This window comes from Anneissia japonica, unplaced genomic scaffold (assembly GCF_011630105.1).
Source record: "Anneissia japonica isolate Jap-2015-1 unplaced genomic scaffold, ASM1163010v1 scaffold2030_len652032_cov178, whole genome shotgun sequence".
Lineage (NCBI taxonomy): Eukaryota > Metazoa > Echinodermata > Crinoidea > Comatulida > Comatulidae > Anneissia > Anneissia japonica.
The window spans coordinates 408874-430857 of record NW_022705472.1 but is presented as its reverse complement, the minus strand read 5'-3'; the positions used below and the strand labels follow the sequence as shown (position 1 = coordinate 430857).

The 21984-nt window shown below is 32.1% G+C and overlaps 1 protein-coding gene across 2 annotated transcripts in view; it reads right to left on the bottom strand.

The window, feature by feature from the left end:
• Window positions 1-658: 658 nt before the first annotated feature.
• Window positions 659-21984, bottom strand: part of LOC117105518 (netrin-1-like) — a 41465-nt gene continuing 20139 nt past the window's right edge. Inside the window, exons 3-7 of one of the 2 annotated variants that reach the window (XM_033246681.1) lie at window positions 16240-16389; window positions 15898-15909; window positions 14546-14596; window positions 7206-7274; window positions 659-3510 (exon numbers count right to left, since the gene is read on the bottom strand). In XM_033246681.1, coding sequence (XP_033102572.1) covers window positions 3197-3510; window positions 7206-7274; window positions 14546-14596; window positions 15898-15909; window positions 16240-16389 — 596 coding nt within the window. In that variant the 3' untranslated portion in view covers window positions 659-3196. The remainder of the gene's footprint in view (window positions 3511-7205; window positions 7275-14545; window positions 14597-15897; window positions 15910-16239; window positions 16390-21984) is intronic. The other variant, XM_033246682.1, reaches the window with a different exon arrangement.

Sequence of the window (21984 nt, the reverse complement as noted above, 5' to 3'; positions counted from 1 at the left end):
GAAAACCTTATCTGTTTTTGATGATCTCCACTGTGCAACATGGGGATAACTCTATGTAAACGGGTACTTCATAGCAGATTAGGTTCTAGAGCCCTCCGAGACAAGAAAGCTCGGGCAGTTTAGCTCAGTTGAGTCGTAACGGTATTTTGAGACATGCTGGTATGATTTGCTCATCATAATAAACAGCCGAATGTTTTAATACCACAAACTTCAGGCCCTGTCCAGACTATCAAATTTTCTTTGACAATAACATGTGACATGCCTAAATATGGTCATGTTGACATCACAGCATGACCATATATGGGCACATCATGACTAAATATAGGCATACAACAGTTTTTTGTTGAAGAAAATTTGATAGTGTGGACAAAGCTTTAGAGAAATGTATGGCATAATTTGATGTTCACAGGGAGCGAAGTTCAATTCGTACTACGACCTTTGTATGACCGTCGTACAACCTTTTTATGACCGTCGTACGACCTTTGTATGACCATCGTACGACCTTTGTATGACGATACAGTGAGTACCCGGTTAACATAACATAATAGTTTTTTATTGCATATTTACTATAAATTTAGAAGCTCCAATTGAGAAATTTTGTTTAGTTATTCAATAATAGAGAAGTTAATGACATAAATAATAATAGCTTAAATAACACTTTTTTTTGTAGTGCTGAATTTATTCATTTTAAATATCTTAATACTGACATCATTAAGAACGGACTGATAATATTTATACAATGATTTTCATTGCTGAGAAAATGTAAATGAGATTAAATATAAATACTGAAACCCTTTTTAAACACAACGATATATGTTCCATTACTCTTTTTTGGACACTTATGAATTGAGAATAAATATAAATAAATACCTTGCAAACATCAAGGTCTTCATGTATCATGTATTCATAATTTAATCATTTATATAAATCCTTTTTTTTTTTTTGTAATTCTGAGTTCAATGACATGAAAATGAGATTCAGGTAGTTTTAAGCTCTGTCAACAATTGTATATGACCAATTTGTGTCGTGCCCAATTATGGCATAATGATGTGATATTACACCCATTTTTCACATAAGTTTATACAAGTTTCTGAATAACATCTGCATAATACATATACCTGAGGCTCACTGCAGTGACATGTTGCATTTCCAGCATAGGATTGTCACAGTTGTATTATTAAACAGTCTCATTGAGAACAGGTGTTTCATACAGCTCATCACTTATGTATTAAACCATTTATTATAATTGATAACCTGAAATATGTAGGGAGGGGTGGATAGACGCAAATGACATATTAATTTTGATATACGTCATATTTAGCCAAAAGTCGTTTCCACTCAGGAAGGTTTCAATAATGATTTTCGCTATTTCATCGGAAAGGGAGTCCCTTTGTTGTTTTATTTATCTCCTTTCAACATTTCATTTTCCAATGTCAGTCCTCAATCTTTGTTAGGTTATAGAATCAGATACTTACTATGAAAAGGACTTACATAAGCCTACTATATAGTTTCTTCAACATGATTTGAATTTTGAAGAAAATGGTAAATGTAAACTTATAAATTTTCCCTTCCAATTAAAAAAATATTCATCTTTATATGTAATTTTTATAATTATTATGAATCAAAATAATTATTCTGTGAAAAAAAAACATGCTGAATTTCGCAAAAGGTAATTTTCTTGAATTGAACGATTTGTCTGCAGCTTGCAGCCCTGTTTACTTTTCTGTTTTCTTCACTATAGAAATTTATTTAACATAGTAATGAAATTACCCCTCCCCACACCCAGTCGTTTACCCCTCCCTGTCAGTTAAGATTTTGTAAAGATATCACAGAATGTTACGTCTTTAATTGGTGGGAATTAAGAATAAAAAACACTTTAATATATAACTTCTAAAAATGTACTCGCTTTGAAGTGTGCTCAGTTTTGAAGTTATATAAGTTGTATATATAAAGTCTATATAATTTAAGCAATTCACTAAATTTTTTATAACTATATTTAACATAGGTGCAGGCAATCTTGTCTGCGTCAAGTCAGCACTAATGCATTGAAGCAGTAGAATCTACAAGTACTCAAAATTTTACATACAAAATACTTACAACTTAACATTATTATCGTTATTATTATTAATAGTATTATAAGCAATGTATAGATACAAAAAAATTGATATTCACTACGCTAGTAATATCTCACTGCAAATTCAAACAATACTTTCGTATTTGTATTTTGATCAACCTTAAAACGGTCTTGAAAATAAATCTTAATAAATTGATGCTTTTTTTCATACCATATATTTAACTTACAAAGGGCATCAATAATTTATACATCCTGCCAACCAATATTCATCACCTCACTTGAGTTTACACTGTTCAAGTTTCCCATCTCCAAACAACACTGCAACTTCTCGTGTAAAATCACTGCAACGTATACATATTTATATGTCATTCAATCACCCGTTAATATTTGTATGTTTTTACCTTTAGATAAATTATTCATTAATTTACAGAAATTAAGATAGAGTTGGAATTCACCGTTTTTTTTAAAAACAAAATTCATTTTCATAATATATTATATATATATAAAGGGTGGATACTTTTGTGTCATCTTTAGATACCCACCATCAGCATACGTTCCAGTGTGTAAAGTTAAATTAATAATTGTAATAACATTACCCTCAAAATTTTCTTCAATAAAAAAAACAATGTTATCACACACATCCTTTTCTTTCTACGTATTTGGCTAAAAGCTGTCCTTAAAGAAAGAAATGACCACTATGTCACATCTGACTCAACTTATTCCACTTTATTTAGCTAATGCCATACTAATATTTCTTTAGTTCTACAATGTCTTTTGCTTTGAATTATATGCGCATACGTCATCAAGGTGGTCAGAGTCCAACGAAAATGTTCTTTTCCGCGAAAATGGACTTCTTTCCAAATAAGGATTTGGAAAATTTACAAAAAGTGGCAGCTTACAGTTGCTGGGAGATAGTTTATTACACAAGCTTGTTCTCTATTTTGTATTTGGCATACCTAATCCTATATACAGATAGGTTCAAACTTCGACAAAATTGTGTCTAACACATTACATCAGAATTCCCGAACTGGATCACTCACAAATATAAGAACAAATATCATGTAATGATTTTGATCTTTTAGTTTTTTTTTCCATTTTCCCGCTATTATACTTTCTATCTTCCTAACATTCACTTCGTCGTTCCTTTCTTTGATATTTCCGAATTCGTCTGCTCCAGTCGTCTTGCCATGGAATAACAACGCTTTTTTCATCAATAACCAGTCTAGTTTCTTTGTTGTTTGTATTACCGAGTATGAGATAGTATCTGTTGAGGCGCATCTTTGGGCACTTGCACGCTAAATTCTTCTTGCTCACATACAGAGCTAAATCACCACGCCTCATTCGTGTTTGTCCCTTTTTGAAGATTGTCATTACGTTGATTGTAAATTTTACCCATTCTCCCATATTTTCTCGTGACAAGATGTGGGCTTGAATAGCTGCAAGATAAAATAGAAGAAAGAAAAATGATTGCCATATTTAGAAAATATTAAGTTTTTTTTTTCTTAATGAGTGAACCTTTCTGTAGTGTTAAACTTAACTGACCAATAATAACAGGGCTAGTAATTACCAACTTGTTGTCCCACAAACATTATGTTTTTGTTGTTCCCTGTTTCTTTTTGTTTTATATATTTTTGTTAGTGTGAGTTATGTCAGTCCTCCATAGAGATCAGGCCTGCTATGTGAGTATGTGTCATGGCCATATGTAAAAGGGGAGAGAAAGAGAGAGCAATGGGAAGGGGCCTCATTCTTAAAAACAAAACAAAGACCTGAATAAATTATATTTTACATTTAGGCAAACATGTTTCATATTTGAGTGCAAGTAAAGAGCAAATGTAGCAAATATAGATATCTGCTATTTGGAACCTGACACCTTTGATTTGTACAGTGTGTTTGCAAATGGTAACAAAATCACCTGCAGTAAACTAAGGCCTACATATTTTAGCAATGTCATAAAAGTTAGATTTATTTTAAATTCTTGTCAAATTGGAATGTGCCCACATTTTCTACTGTTGACTTTAAACTTGGGTAAAATTTATGGATGATATGCGATGATTTAAAAGGGAATTTAATAGGATTGTGCATCTAAAATGTTTAAAAAATTAAGTTTATTTGACATTCAGTTTTTTTCTGAAATTGCTTAAAGTAATAAATCACTTTTTTGACCAATATTATTCAAATGTTTACTTATTTCAACCATCAATAAAAATCTCATGTTTTCAGCATAAAGAAATATGGTGACCCTACCTACAGTGTAAATGGCTACATTGGTATTTCCTTATTTATTTTGCAAGCAAACATTATTATTAAGGTATTTAGATATTAGTATGGAGATAGGCATTTAGTTTTGTTTAGTGTATGCCCCTGTTTAGATTTAGTAGATAAACTTTTTTTTAAAAAAAGTCTGCGAGACAGAATGGTGAGAGAATGTTTGGTTTGGTGCTAAGGAAAAGGGGCAGGTTTAGAAAAAGTTGAGTGACCTGATGAGGTAAATGAATAAGATTATGCTGCCCACCTTTGTAAAGTACAGTTGAACCCTTATATTAAGGAAGGTGGGGAGGTGCACCTTTGGGACAAAAGTGTCCCCCTAAATAGGGATCAGCTGGAGTGCTAAAGGATATATTTTCAGTCAATTTGTAGCCAATTTGTCCCCTTAATAGGTATATACTCTTAATAGAAGTGTCCCTTAATAGAGGCATCCCAAAGTACAGTAAGTAGGGCCGGGTTACTGTAAAAATTATAAAGTTTAATTTTATAATTTTGTTTTTCAAAATCTTTGATTTTGTGATTTGAATAGCACAAAATTCCCAAAGGATTACATTACAATAAACCTTAATCTTTCAATTACTGCCGCTTAATAGTCTAATTACTCTCATGCACCTCTCTATTGTGTTGCCATTATATTTATTGAATTTTTCCCTGTTTTTCAATGTGGTATCTGATTACTGATAAAAACTGTCTATTGGCCGCGGAATTTCAATTGTTGACTCTCAATAGAACGCTAAATCATCAAAAGGATATCGCTTTATAACAATTTGCTTGTTAATTTCTTTGACTCTCAAACAAGGCGGACCTCAATTGTCCAAGTTACAAAAACACACAATAATATCAACTCAATCTTAATAAATAATGGGGCAGTTAAAGTTTTTTGTAAACACGGCTAACACTGTACATTTTTTTCTGGAATTTTTTCTTGAATTCACACTAATAATAGTACATAGATTATTCAGACCATAGCGTGGAGATGCCTAGCCCAAGTGACTTTATCCGCTAACTTAACCAGATTCCCACAATTTGCTTAGCATGCCTCTTATTAATGTCAGTAAATATGTCACAATAAAAGCATGATAGCCTTTCATTCTATTGAATGCTATCTTTTGTGTCCCACACTTTTCCCATCTGGATGATTCAACCCCATCTTGTGGACAATACCTGCTGTAATTTTTCTTTTTTGGAGGGCAATCCTCCCAGAACACCTGTCTAATAGACAAAAATAGACAAAGTGTTAACTGTTAAGAACAAAAGCACTGAATATTGACAGCAACACCTGTATAATCTTTGTGTTTTCCGATTCTCTTGGATCTTCTTCAGGTGATAGAAAAGTAAATTGTCTTTTCGCCACTTCTAATCTCCTTGTAAATGCGGGTAATCCCTGCTCAAATAAGCCATAACATTGAGCTGATTGCATAGCACCGGTGCTTCTACTCTTCACTATCTGTGTTTTCTTTTCAACTTTGTCGCAAAATTCAATATGTGTGTGCGTGTTATTGAACTTTTCAGTTAGTGCTCTTATGAGATTTTTGTCAAGTATTATATATTCTCAAAATTTCACAATGTAAAAAAATCTACATAAAAAGATGTTGTTTTCCCTAAGCCTAGTAAGTTTTATTAGCATAGACCCTGTAATAGGTTCTGTGTTTAATGTTAGTTTTCAGTTGTAAGATTTTGTTTTCAATGTATTAAGTGGTTTGGTTTATCATTGCAGGAAGAGGGTTGATCTTGGTAAAAAATTTTGAATTCAGAAATAAACTTCTATATATAGACCTACACATTTAAAGTTAAAATTTAACCACAAACAGATATCTGTCTGAAATGCAAGTCATATGGTAATGTTGTAATTCAATGACAAACCTTAAATATATTACTCAATTTTTTTATCAATGCATCACTTTTTTACACTTGATATTAATTTTTTTTTTTAAGGGAGAGGGGATGAGAAGTATTTTAATGTATTTTATTAAGCCTGCAGTAATTGTTTGTAACTTCAGTGATATTTCAAAATCGATTTTCATATCTTATCCTTATCATTGAGCTTGCCAATCATATGCAAGACTTTTATTATAATTTATTTATTCATTTATTTCATTCATTCGAACGTATGCCTTTGTATCACACACCCTCAAATGCGGTGTGTTAAAAAAAATTAACCTCCTTGGTTCAACTAACCTACACTTAATACAAATACAAACTACATGGAAAAGTCTTTAAATCAAAGATAAAGGAAAATCAATTGATATGATAAAGCTTTTGTTATTGAACTTGTCTGGATAAGCAGGCCTGACCACTTCAAACATGCTCCAAAGTTCTGACAATAGTACAGATTCTGATGTTTACAGCATGTGGTATTGCATTAATTGGAATGGAAGAAATTACTAATTACAAGTCAACAAACCCACTCAAGGCAAATCTAACTAATTTAATAAACCAAGTGACAACATATTGTTAAACTTCATGATTATTAGTACTTTTATTGTCCCAAAGAAGTTGTCAATTTTCCACTAAATTGGTTCATTAGCCAGATACAAGACCATAGCTGTATTCCCACTGTAGACTAGATAATTTAGACAATGATATTGATTCATGAGAATTATGTTCAATCATGTAGTCAATTCCATATGAAAACATGCATCATAAATCATTCTGCGGATATTTGAAATGTTTAACTGATAAATGTTTTCATAGGGCCCATTCAAAATATCTGATAATCAAACATTTTAATACTATGTATTTTAACTAGCCTAATGTATTATTGATGATATTATTAACTTGCATTGATACAGAGATTTACCATAATTAAAGATGTCAGTAAATAAATAATGAATGACAGATTTAATGAGAATAATTGGAAACTTACCAAACTCTTTCTTGCAATATTTTCTTTGAGTTATTGATCTGCTTGAATCCTTACAATTTGGACATGGACCTGAAAAACAAAGCATTTAATTATTATATATACTGTATATCCATAAATACATCTGTGTATGATTCAGACTTTTTCATAACATACCGTAACATTTTTCATAACTAAAAAGTTTAACAATAAACATTTTAAAGATGTTGTAAATACTTAAGTTATTTCTGCACCTAAAAATTGTTTTAATAAACATTTCAAAGATGTTGTTTGTAATTCATTTTGACATACTTAAATATAACAAAGTGTTTAAATTCCTTGGTTGAACTTTACATAAGGTACTCATAAAAAATTACCTATTTGTAAATACTTAAGTTATTTCTGCACCTAAAAATTGTTTTAACATAAATGTTTTAAAGGTGTTGTTTGTAATTCATTTTCATATACCAGTACTTGGTTGAACTTTACATATAAGTACCCATAAAAAAATTACCTATTTGGTATACTTAAGGTATTTCTGCACCTAGAAATTATTTGAACTTAGATTCACCCATACAGTACCTATAGGTCAGTTCAAATGAGTACATGCAATCATTGGTCTATCAATTTGACTAGAAGGTGAGAAAAGGTATTAATTTTGTGGTAGGAGGACTAGATAGCCTTGTCCAGAAAGCTTCCCTGATTTTATCTCCCATCTAGCAGGGGTACAAATGAGGGTTTAATCCCACTGGAATGTTAAGTTGGGATAAACACCACTTGAGGGCCTGCCCAATATAACTGTGATATATGTCTTCTATATGAACAATTTTCTTATCCAATAGTATGTATCTTTATGATATTTTTCTTATTTTAATTTATTCAGTCTCTGGAAAAAAAGGTATAAAAAAATCATGCTGCAAGAATAGATTTTGTACAATCCAATTTAATTTATATTAGACATTAATGCTGAGATTAAGCAATCAAATTGCAATACAGAAATAAATCACTCAAAATAAATCCGACTTGTTTGCGGGCTATAGAGCAATTTTAAACAACCAGAAATAACATCTGGGACGATAAAACACATCTTGTGACAGACCTCTGCCACCCTTTCCTTATCTGGTTCCACTGCATTAGATTGGAAATGACAGATAAATTAGCACCTATAATGACTGTGTGTTTTATCAGGATGTCACCACAGATTATTGTTGTCGAAGATGTTAACATAAAGCCACACAAAAATGAGTAATCTTTATAGAACAGGACAGTTTGTGAATTAAAATGATGGTAAATGGAAAATTTTGAGTGGAGCTTAGTTCTTTCTATCAGGGAATTGTTATAGTTTGTTAGTCTCGCCCCAAAAAATGTGTTGAGTTTTCCGACAGGAAGCCAGCTCTCCTCTAGAGAGCTGGCTCCTGGCCTCCTCGAAAAGGGTCCTCCTCTCCCTTCACCCTTGGTTGGACCCCTGTTGGGCCTTTTGGCCCCATGTCAGCAACATTCTGGAGCCACCCCTGCTCAAATTTTGTATCTTCTAATTGAAAGCCGACAACGCTACTGCTGCAGCAGAGTCTTCAATGAGTTTCTGTGATTTTCATCCTAATTTAATAAATGTTTAATCAACGTGCACGAATAATTTGTTCTCACCCTAGTTCTATTTACCAAGGTTGTTGTGTTTTACAATTTGTAGAATGGATCTTTCATTCTCACTGTGGATAGCCAGTTGACAAAACTAGCAGAAGGTAGTCTGTGGTGTTAATAAGCGTTTCCTGAATCTTGTTGAATCAAAGCGTTTACAATTGACACAACAAGTTGATATCTTTCACAGCAGTGCATTGCTTTCTTTTCAAGTGTTTACTGCGAAGGAGACAGGGATATTTGACTTTGGCAGTTTCTTAACTTTTTTCTAATGAAATTATAAGCAATATCTTTAATAAGCATCAACTTTGTGAAATGTAATCAAAACATTAGTTTACAACCTTCGAACATAATAATAACAACCTTACAATTGTTATTCAAGCCATTTTTTTTTAAATGTTATTATAGAATTGTGGAATTGTGTAGCATATCCTTACAGCTGTTAAGAGTTTTGAAAAGTCCGGGTTTAGAAAGGCAAAAATTGTAGCCATCAAAACGTGAGTTCTAAGTTTTAAAGGTATCTTCAGTTATTAGGTCTACTTTTATGGGAAATGTTGAATCATACTGTAAATATAAATTTAAAGTGAATGCTCTTTTTAGTCATCGCTCTAGAAATGTAACTAAGCTATATAACTCATAATGGGTATGATGATATCATATCACACCCATGTTTGCCAAATCACAGATTTGAAACATGAATCCTGATGGTGTGGGCAGTGCTGAGTTGTGTGGGTTGAGTGTGTGAATTAATTCCACATAAGAAACCTGTTCTCTTTATGTTTTCTTAAAGAGAAAGTTGAGGCCTGCTGTTTTCTTCACAAAGATTGCCAAACAGTCTTTAGGAATGCTATATAAAGCACATATAAATACACAATGACCTTAAGAATTGTTATATTTTAACAGGATGTATTTTACAAGTGTTTTACAAACCAAAACAAAAAAAAAAGAAAATATGGAGGTGGCCAAAATGATTAGGGAGAGTAGGACAAAAATGTATATTTTCCTATTTGTTTCATTCTCTTTAATCCTAAACTGGCTGCTGAAAGCTGATGAATGTATAACTGGTGACACTTTCTTTCATTCTTCATATATCCTGTTAGTGTATCCTACTGGTCATTTTATTGGCCTATCACAGTCTACAAGTTCACTATATAGTAATATAAAAGTAGGTCATAGCTTTTTCTGTAATTGATGATGAAAGAGAATTCGTTGTTTGGAAAGTAACATTCCGTTGTTAATCTCCCAACCTACTTGGCATATGAAACAAAGCATTTTAATCATTTCGATATTTGATATTTATGATTATTATAATACCATAATATGAACAAAGTTGCAGTGATTATCCAAAATCAGTCAAAAGATTTCAATGTTTAAAGTCAGGCTCCAGAGGAAACAATTTTTTTTATGTGTTGTAGAACTGATTTTTGTAAGACAGAAAAAAGTTGTTTGACGAAAAACTGGGGAATGGTTAATGAGATACAGATTTTTTTAATATTTAAAAACTGGGGAAACAGGTGGAAAAAAGTGTGGTTAGAATTTCATGTTATTATAGCCACCATGTTTTACAATATTAATTCACTATATACTTTTTTTAAATAAATGTAATACCCTAGTATAAGTCATGCTTTCCTCGTGAGTAGTGGTATAAATTTTTATTTACTTTATGTAGCGCCCTCAGTGGACCGATTTGGTAATTGATCAGGCCAACTGTAACATAAATTTCTACACCTAATATTACCCCAACCCAAAGTTTTCCAAGATAGGAGCTCCCTGATTTGCCAAAAAATTGAAACACTTGATGAATATGCATGATATGAGGACATCTGAAATTAATATATGCTAATCAACCTCACTATTGTGACTGCTAAGAAGTGACACCCTTTCCTAACTGGTGCCATACTTCTCTCATTTGGAAATTTTGAAGGGAGTTCATATTCTCTGTTACAATCACACAATAAATCAACAGCATAACTGAAACCAAGCAATCGTTGTAATTAAGTAACAAATCACTTCAGTTTACAACTCCATATTTTTGCTTCCCTGGGAAAACAGGTCTCAAGAACTTGATGATCATAAAGCACTGGTGCTGCATGTGAGGCATCTTGATATGTCCCTAGTTTTTTAACTGCCATTTAATTTCCTTACAAAACTTTAGTCATGAAATTGAAAATATTATTAATAGATATTGAGGCTGCAGACTGCTACTACAGTACACACCCCTTTCCTCCTTCCCCTGGAATCCTAGATCTGATGTCCTTAGGGAGAAAAACAACTGTCAAGTGGTATTTTTCAGTCAGGTCACTTTTTGATTTGTAGTAAATAAGGGTGGTCATAATTGACTTTATCGACAGCAACACCTTTTAATATTTGAATCATACCTTAGCTGCTCAAACTTTCACATATTTCATATTCTTTCTGGCATCTGATTTTTTTAATCTATTATAAATGTGAATCTATTACCTAGCTATTATCTATCTATTATATAATTGTCCGTAGACCAATATTGTGTCTGGTAAATTGAAAATTCTTTTTGAATTGAAATGGGACCATTTAAAAAAAATGAAATATTTTCAGAAAAAATAATCTGTTTTGTGCAATTGTGTACAGTATATGTTTAGGCCCTATTATAATAGACCTTTGTTAATATCTAGTTTGAGGTTATTGTTACCCTGCTAAATACAAAGTTTGACATTTTTAGTTATCTCAACAGTGGGTGATTCCTATGGGATCTACTCCTACTCATGTATTCACAACAATACCAAAAAATATGCATGTGTTGCTCACTTCCTTTTGAAGTATAACCCAAATTCCCATAAATAACCTGTTTTAATCTGTTGCTGATAAGCTAATCTAGTGCTATATGTGATGATGGCGATGATACAGATTAACCCTATCTTGACTCTATCTTAATATCAGGATAGAGCTAGGTATTGCAACCAGACTATGCTACTAATCAATAATCACATCTACAGTACAGCTGTAGGCCTATTTCTGAGAATCTAGGCCAAGTTAAGCCCATCAGAAACCAGTCTTGTTCCAGTTTACAAAGCCTATCCAAGATCATGGCCTAGTTCATCAAGCCCTACACACCTCCCGTGTCAGAGGTCTTATAGTATTGTAAGAAGGTACTTATGGCGCCCTCACAGAAGGAGCCTTACCTAGAGGTAAGCCTATTATTAAAACACTATGATAATAACCTTTCAGAAATCATCTACATTAATATAACATAGCTTTTAAGTTCTGTTATTTGAGCTCATGGAAGAAATATTATACACATAATTTGTTCTCAACATTAATAAAATACATTAAAGTATTGAATTAAGAACGTAAAAACTTTTATCTTTTTTTTCTTTCCCGTGCAACAGCAAGCAACTTGCCAATTACATGATAAAATGATTCTCTAAAGCTCGGGGAGTGGAGGTTGATTTAGTCATGAAAAAAAAAAAACCCTGCCGTGACAGGGTTTGAACCTAGGATCCTGGACTTGTAAACTAAGCCAAGCATCTCAACTCCAAGCTACTACAAAACCATGCACTGATCCACATAAGCTTGTCTTCCAATTTCAGATCAAGGTGGACCACCCTCATTTCAATTTCAAGAAAATATAACCATATAAAATTGGGTAATCCAATTTTTAATGTCAATGATGACAAATTATTCAACAACCTGTGTGGTGATGCCCCTCTAGACTAGCCCACTGTATTACTACCTTCTTTACTGTCAGGCTCTACTTATCACAGGACTAATTTGCAATCTTGTGTTTATTTGTAAATGGAACTGCATATCCTTTAAAAATCGTAGTTAAAGACTTTTTACTGAGCATCCAGTTTCAGTCATAATAAATCCGCTTTGCTATCCTGGTAGTGTCAAGTTAAAGTATGCCAAAGATATCATTCTAGATTTAGTGCTAGTTAATTATTTCCATAAGAAATCATTAGGGGTAATCTTTATGGCAAGTACAGTTCAATTATAGGAGGAGGTACAGTACAGTGTTTTTCTAAAGATTTATGATCCAACCTGTGTATTTTGAACTTTTTAGGCTGTCAGCCTGTGTATGATGTTCTTGGGTTTCTAGGCAGTCCAGAGATGAGAGCCTGGTTTGAAGAATGATTTAAAAGTACCCTTGGGTTTAATGTTAAAGAAAAACAAATTGGAAATATCAGATAGATTTAGGGCCTCACTCATCTTCAAATAATAATGATTCCTTATCCCAAGTTGATTAGCAGTCAAATGTATGACTTTATCAAAGGCCTTTTGAAGCTACCTCCATACTTGAAGTAACTTTAAATTTAAAATCAAGAAAACATATCTAGCTCATGGATTTATAATTAGTTTAATTTTAATTGAGAATTTTAGATAATTTTTAATTTTATAATTTCAAAATTCATACGTGTCACCCACAAGTCTCAGTAGACTTAATCAGATCCTATGAAAGTGGATAACTTGTATCATAACCTGAATAAATTCTGTTGCGGGAAATGGGATCTGTACAAAAAAATTGTCTTGCTTTAAAACATAAAACATGAGCGAAAAATCAATGAATTTTGACGTTTTTAAACCTGTATTGAAACACGTGTGTAACATGATACTCCCGCTTGATGCAACGCTGTCAAAATATGCCTTGCATGATGTGCAGGTATGGTCACATTATGGGATAAATAACGATGACGTCTTTTATCAATCTTTAGCCTTGACATGAATTTTAGAACCATTGCTGCCCCTGTGTAGTGGAATTGGCATTGCGTGTTGTAGCCATGGGTTGTGTTCACATTCAAATTAGAACAACTGTAGTTTTATGTAAATTAAATAAGAATTTATACCATGGCCTACTATTATTTCAGACTCATTTTTTGCTGGGGAGTTAACAAAGTCATTGTATTTTTATAGTGACGTATTAAAGTATGGCGATGCTTTATGGAACTTTGTGCAGTGTACCCCTAGGCTGTCCCCTCCGATCAAGGACGTTGTTTTAGAGTTCTGTTTTTATTGTAAATACAATCATACCCCAAGTCAATACCTCATAAACCAGGAAAATTGTATCAGTTGTTTTTTCAAGGCATTTAAGGACTCATTTGATAATTACAAATGCATTTCCGCTTCTCGGAAATGATTTAGGTTGCTTTAAGTCATACTAAAAAAAAATGACTTTTGTCACCTTCTTTAATTGAGGTCGGATTACTCATTAATATAGGAAATAGAAGGCTCATGTTGATTTAACACATGTGAACAAATGTTTAATGAAGAACATAAAGTTCTCACATCTATGATGCAGTGGTCACCCCCATTGAAAATGTATAAAGCAATGCTCAATTAGGTAAAAATAACCTTATTTTGTGTGCTAGCACTCACTCACCTAAACATTGAGCCAGCCCAAACTTTACCTTTGCAGCCCCTATCAGCCCCCTCCCATTTCAAGACACCTAGACACCACTGCCATGATGGCCTGATCACCTTCAAAATGATTTCTTTTTAGTCCTACTGTTATTCAAATAGGCCTACTGTATATCATGCACTTAAGTTGTGAAATAGTTTATTGTGTCTTTGTTTCCTTCTCAAAATAATTCCATTTCTTTATAGTATAAATTCAAGTTTATATAATTTAATTATTTTGATAAAAGTGAAACAATTTGTATAACATAATAGAAATTTAGCTTCACACTGATTTAAAAAAAAAATCCAACATTTTTAAGAATCTTCAACCTGTACAAATATTTGTTTGTTTTTCTTACCTCCTGTGCCTTCACTATCCGGTGGTGTTTGCGGTGGAGTAGATACAGGCTCTGTAGAAATATCAAAAATATCATGGTTGAAACATTTTCAATTCATATATTTCTGTAGGTTTAAAACATTTTTCTTTTAGGTACATAAAAAAAAATAGTATATTATATTAATACGGTTAAGATCCACTTCTGTACTGAGTGTGAAATTGGTGGAACTTTAAAGGCTCTAGAAAAATATGTTTTCATATGTGGTAGGAATGAGGAGGTATTTTGAGAAATAATCATGATTTTTTTTTTATATTTAGAATCTAGAGAAAAGGGTTACATGTTGTAGTATCAATGACTGATAGAGAAATATCAGTTAAAATATATGAAGATCAGTTGTAAATATTTGTAATTGTCTTAATGTTCAATGGTTTTAATGATGAGTGATATATTTTTCTATTTTTAATGTTTAGTAGTTGTATTTCTATTTGTGTTAGGAACAGCAATACTATGTTATACAGTACTCATGCACAATCACATGGTGTCAGAATAAAGGTCCTTGCCCTCTCCCATCCCCAGCAGCTGCCAAAGATCTACCCAATTGTGACATATAGCTAAGATTCCCCCTGGATCCCAACAAGGAACATCCAAATCCTTTCTCCTCTCGGACCTCGGTTCCTGTACCTCAAAATGAAGATATTAATTAATTAATTTTTAATTAACTATTTTATTTATAGTTCCAACACACATGCAATTATATTAAACTACTTAACCATTCTCATTAAAGATGGCAGCTAAGAAATTAAGAAAACACAAATATTTCAACTGATCAATAAGTCATAGTTCATATTTCTTCAAAGACAAGACCAATATATAAAATTTTTGGTTTATCTTTGAAGAAACATGTATCTATCTATATATTCTTCACTAAATTGAACATAAATCTGTAAACAAACTGGTTAAAGTTAATAAATTGCTCATCATTCTATAATGTCATGATATAATAGGTAGGTACCATAATAAATTTACCAGATAATACTGCTACTATATATATTCAATGCTATTAATCATTGTTTTTCTATTAGCTAAAATCACTATTTTGGTCGTCATTAAAACTATCATAATCATATTGATCAAAATATAAATAGTTGTTTTTTGATTTTTATTAATGATCAGTTGTGTTATTCTTTTAAAATATCATTACTAACTTAAAATACATTCTTAATTGGGATGAAAATGAATGAACATTTGGTTGATCACATGATGAGAATTATTAAGTGGATTAATTATGACTTGACAACAAAACACAAACAAAAAACAGGATACTATAATTAGAGATTATTATCTGAATTAAGAATCAATCGAGAAATGTTTACCTATAAGTGTCCCTGTTTGTGTTGAAGGTGAAAGGCAGACGAAAATGAAATAAAAACACAAAAAAAATACCATAAAGGAAAACTTAAATCATAAAAATATTTTTTTGTCAAATTTAGCATTAAAATGAAAAGGGAAAAACAAGTGCCATATTTTCTTGAAATATCAAGAGTAGAAGGATAGATTTAGCTAATATCAATGTTTTCGTCATATTTCATTCCATAAAAAATTATTATTTCAACATTTGTCAATCAATCAATCAATTTTATTTAGCATCTTTCCAAAGCAAAATAAAAACTCTTTTCCTTAACATAATGAGTTAATGTGATTGGGTGGACACTTACTGATGCACGGTGCAATAGGGGAGTTGCTCTGGTGGTAACCTTTCATACATCTATTACAAGTTAGTCCCGTCACTCCGTCTTTGCATGGACACTGACCGGTGGTTTGGTTACATATTTCACCCGAAGATCCAACAGGGTGGCAATCGCATGCTGTAAGAAAACAAATAAATGAATTAGATTGAAGGAAATAACTAAATTTATTCACAAATCTAAGTAATGGTGACATTGTGATTACCTCAAATGCTCCTTTAGAAAATAGTTTTACCAAATAAAATGTTCATTACACTTTGATTATAACATGCAGTAGTTAGGTGGTGCTCTCTTGGTAGTTATGGCACAGGAGGGGGATTAAACCCCTGTACCCCCAGTCTTCCCCTGCTTCAAACAGTGGTGGTACTATTTTTATTTAACAACTACTTGAGATTTGCCCATATATGGATGTGGTAAAAAATCATTTGTGGACAAATTACACACATTTCTTACGTAAAACATTATAGTGTGGACAAACCATTACATTGCAAAATCATATTTGCACCTATTGTTCATACAGATGTCAGAGCCCATTACTGTAATATTTAAAACAAAACAATGAACAGAGTCTGTAAATTATGGACTATTGAAATGAATAATGGTAGCCAATTTGTACAATTACCAAAACACTTGTTGTAATGTAACACCACATGTCCCATTGTCAAGGGAGCCACTCAATTTTCTTGGACAAATTAATTCTATCAGCCTAATTCTAATGAAAACCATGTGATTTGATTTGTTTATACCATATTATTTAAGAATTTGTAAACACTTTAATTGATAGGAGTCTGGAAATAATGTTGGGGTTTATTCCCCTTCAAATTCAGGCCTGTTTGAAGCAAGTTGAAATTAAGAAACCATTTCACTATATAATTTTGTTTCATGATCAAGGGCCATCTTGCCAGTTTAAAGCCTATTGGCCAGTGCCCTGGCCTAGATCAGCTAAAATAATAACCTTCTCCTCCTTCCCATCTTCTTTACCTCTCCCAGCATCTATATCCCTGACCTTAATGAATAAACAGATTGCTTTCTAAATCAGGTCATGGGTTTTATCCTAGTAATATTTATATTATTTCTCTCATACCCACAAATAACTTTACTTCCCAAGCTTCATATAGACTTGGTTGTAGGGCATTAATGGTTATGGGATAAATCCCCCTAATTCATTATGTATTATTTTTTGCTGTTGTTTCATTGTGTTTTTCAAGTGATACATCATTCCTTTGAGATAGCTTTTAAATTTGTTGACATTAGAAACATTTACTCGTTAGGATTCTCCTTAATTAAGACTCCTGTCATCGATCATTCTGCTCATCAAAATATATTCTCTCCATCACGATTCATGAACGAAAATTATCATGACCGTCATGTATTGAAACATTTAGTGTGGCGTACCAATGATAATTTCCATATTATCAGGAAAAGTATTGGATTAAAGTGACAATTATGTGATAACTGCAACCTTCACTATGCAATTACTACGGTACATGTTGCCTTGTTTGCCTATCATGGCGAAGAATGATCAGGAAATTTGCATTTTGTAAGGATGATTGCTGCCACTTTGAAAATATTCTATGAAACTCACAATTGCAACTTTAAGCTGTGTTATGAATTCATGCCTATCTTAACTATGCAACTATTCTGTCAAACACTTCCGTATCTGTCTATCTGTGTACCCTTCCTTATGGCTAGGCATAAGTATTGTAGATTAGGCCTAATTAATTCATCTCCATTCAAAAAGATACATTACACTCCCTTTGTAAGTAGAATGTAGACAAGAAGAATATATTTGATAAACTTGAGAAATATTTAATTTTAACAAGGCCTCCTTGCTTTTAAACATCTATTAATAATAAAACCATAAGAGTTTCATTCCTGATTTCATGAAAGATTATACTGAGCAAAATTTTCAATAACAATTCTAAAGTTACAAATTGGTAATTCTTAGCTCCTCTTCTCATTATATTTTTGAGTTTCGGTTACATATAAATGATAGGTAATTCATAAGTTTATATTAGGTAGTAGTCTATCTTTAAATGCAACTCTAAAGATTAAACTTGGAGGCCTTGTTGGCGTTAAGCGCTATATAAATCTAACATATTATTATCAAACTATTGTATATCCATATATAGTCATGATGTGCCTACTGTATACCGTGTATGGTCATGGTGTGATGTCATCATGACCATATTTAGGCATGTCACATGTTTTTGTCTAAAATCATGGACGGAGCTTTAGAGATGGCCCTACAGAGTAGAATCTCTGAATCATTTCATTTATTCTAGATCATACTACAAGATGAATATAAACTTAAAGGTTGTAAAATTTAATACACAATGATTAATTTTCATAAAATCAGTTTTACAGTTTTGAATGACATGATTCACTGAATTATTATTCAATAAATGATATAAAAAAACTGCTTCCAGCAAAATATACATAAATTCATATTGTCATTATGGATCAATCACTTAAAAGCACACAACCTTGTATGCACTTTAGCTTGTCTTTTTTCAGCATTGTCATTTTTATCATTTGGGGCTGCCATGCATTATACACGAACCTTGTTGAAAGGTTAGAGGAAATAAATTTGTAGAAAAAATTTACTACTTCTTTGCTTGTTTTAAACATATCTGATGAAAATATCTGTCAGAAGACCATAATAATCTTCTTCTCTTTAAATACTTCAATCTAAACAAGAAAAACATAATATAGACCTAAGTGTATTTTGGGCATGAATTTTTTTTTTTTTTTTTTTGATAGATGGAGTTCGGAGGATGTGCGCTCTACACCTCACACTAACTATTGATATAATCTGTATGAAATATATTTTATGTCAAGTTATCTACCCTAGGCTGTAATTCATTTTGATTTACGAGTATCTCGTTGTGCAATGATAGGCCTAATCAGGAAGAATAATTGACATGGCTGTGTACACCACCGGTTTTGTATCATAGACAATGATAAGCGTATGTTTGATGTATCTTGTTTCATCTCAAAAGCGAGTCTGGCTATCACGTACTTGACACTTCAGTTCATAGAGTCCCTGCAAATATTCTATGATTTCATAGAAAAGATAAACAAACTTCGCACCTTTCTAAAATCCTACTGTAGCTCAAGAAAATGTGATGGAAGAGGTTTGTTAACTGCCATAGTTTTTTTGGTATAAGCCCACGTCCAGTACAGTTTATAAGCATGTCCTGTACTATAAGTAACATCATTCTCTGGGCAAAAGTCCAAGGTATGATTTGAATGAGTAATTACAGATACTTTCAGAAAAAATAAAATATTGTCTTTGAATTAAGCATGAAGTGTTGAATATTTCATTTTGATTGGCTATACCTATAAAGTTGAATTTTTTTTTTCATGAAAAAATAAGCCCACCCCTCCCCCCCCCAACAAAAAATGGCCCAATTTCATAATCAAAGGTGGCAGTCAATAGCCACAGAACTACAGTAGTGGTATAATTAGTTTATCTGAATTTCCAACGGAGTGTTTTTATCTCAAACCAGACAATAAGTTATCTAATGAATGGTCACATTCTTTTTGAATGATTCAATTAACAACCCCAGACAAACTTGAGGGATATGTTTCATTATCTAATCATTTAATGACAATATAGTCCTTGATTGTGTATTAAAATAGTAGCCTGTAACTAGATGTCAATAATAATCAGTGTTCTCCCTAGCATTATGGGTGAACCATAGTTGGGATTGACACAAGGTATTAGGAGGCATTGAAATGCCCTAAATTGCACTTTAAGACAATATAAAAGCAGGGAACAGTTAAATAATTTAACTTTTCACTGATAAAAGCATCAGGGAAGATGTTCCAAGCATCATGGCCAACTGTCAAGCATCATGGGGGAAGTTCCAGGCATCATGGTACCATGATGCTTCAAGGGCCTGGGGAGAACACTGATAATAATATACTGTATCAGATTGCATTTTTTAACGATGACAGTAAGAAAAAAATGAATTATTAGCTTGCCAATTTTAATTAGAAATATTCCCTTGCATATCTTATAAATTCACATGAATCTATTAGTATTCTATTTTAATTATGCCTGAGGAATCTATTAGTAGTCTGTTTTAATTATGCCTGAAGAATCTATTAGTAATCTATTATAATTAAAATCAGCCACAAAACAGATGAAAATAAAACTTTTATCCTTTGTTTGACTCGGACCTTGGGAGGTTTTAAGCAACAACAGATGATGACAGTGATGAAAATCATTAGAATTATATATAGGTTCACTTATGATCACTTGTCTAGCCAATATTAATCTAATTGTACCACCTTGGAACTTTTAACAAGGCAAAAGGACTTTTCTGTATTCTTCATCAGAAAGTCAAATGTCCTACTGGAAATGAAACAAAAACAAAATATATCAATATCCTCATTTCAAAATTACTTTTACAGCAAAGATTTGCCACCCAAAAAAGTCTACAAAAATAAATTTTGCTAATTAATAATGAATTCATATATTTTCAAATTAAAATCATAAATTTAAATAATCAGTTTTCAATAATTTATGTTTTACTATGAAATTAATAAAGAACAATAAAAAAACAAAATTGGTTTAGCCTATAGGTTTGCTACGACATAACTGTACGATTAACCTAGTAGACCTATATACATCTATTGGTTATTAGAGGCCTATATGTTGGCTTAACCTCTGTTCAGTTATCACTACCAAGCATTATATGATTTGCCCATTATGGGTAGGATATGGAATCATTGTTTCTATATATATATATGTCTGCGATCATGTCCATATATGGCCAAATCACAGATAATTGTCACATAAAACTCATAGTGTGGCCATAACTTAAGGAAACATATGCAGCTTTCTTGTCCCTGTAACCTCCTTCCCTTACTCAAAATATCCATGTCATAAGGGAAATTGCAAGTAGTAACATCCGCAATTGATTTCATTCATAAAACAATAACATATCAAAGTATTGGATTAATAAAATTATTAGTATAAACAGACGTTGAGAACACAATTAATGCATATGTATCAACAAGAATTTCTTCGCAAGTATATGCAACCTATTTTTGCTTGTTGACATTTTGGGAATCTCTAGTGCACAAGAACTTTGACCTCATGAGTTTGTACGCGCTATAGACCTATGTGTTCTTAAAGCAATCTTTACGCACCAACAAAGCAAAGAGAAGTTTTAAAACCAATCATTCAGCAAGTACTTAAGGCTCCTCCTTAGGCCATATATTCAGCACTAATTTTTTTTGTTCCTAAAAGTTTTGTTTTGTGCTAGAGTAGCTATTTGACTTCTTTGTAATATTGTTGCAGTATAGTAGATTGGGACTTCAGGTTTTTAATTCCAAAGTTTTTAATTTGATTCCCTCCCTCAGGGTACATTGCTTCTCAATCCACTCCATGTAATTGTCACCATTTCAGAGAAAATTTAAAAGACTCATTTTGCTCTGGTTGTCGGTTCACTTATATGAAAGGCTCATTTTGATTTTAATAATTCACAATAGAATAAACAAAATAGCTATAATACTGTAGGTTAACATGTTTTTTTTTATTTTTATTTTTTTTTTTTATTGCTTTTTTTGACAAGTATTTTTTTTAACTATAGAAGGTTGCGAATGTTGAAACTGACTATGTACTGCCTATTTGTCGGAACAAAAAAAAAATAATGAAATAAATGATTCACAATGGAATGAATAGGCCTACATATAATAATA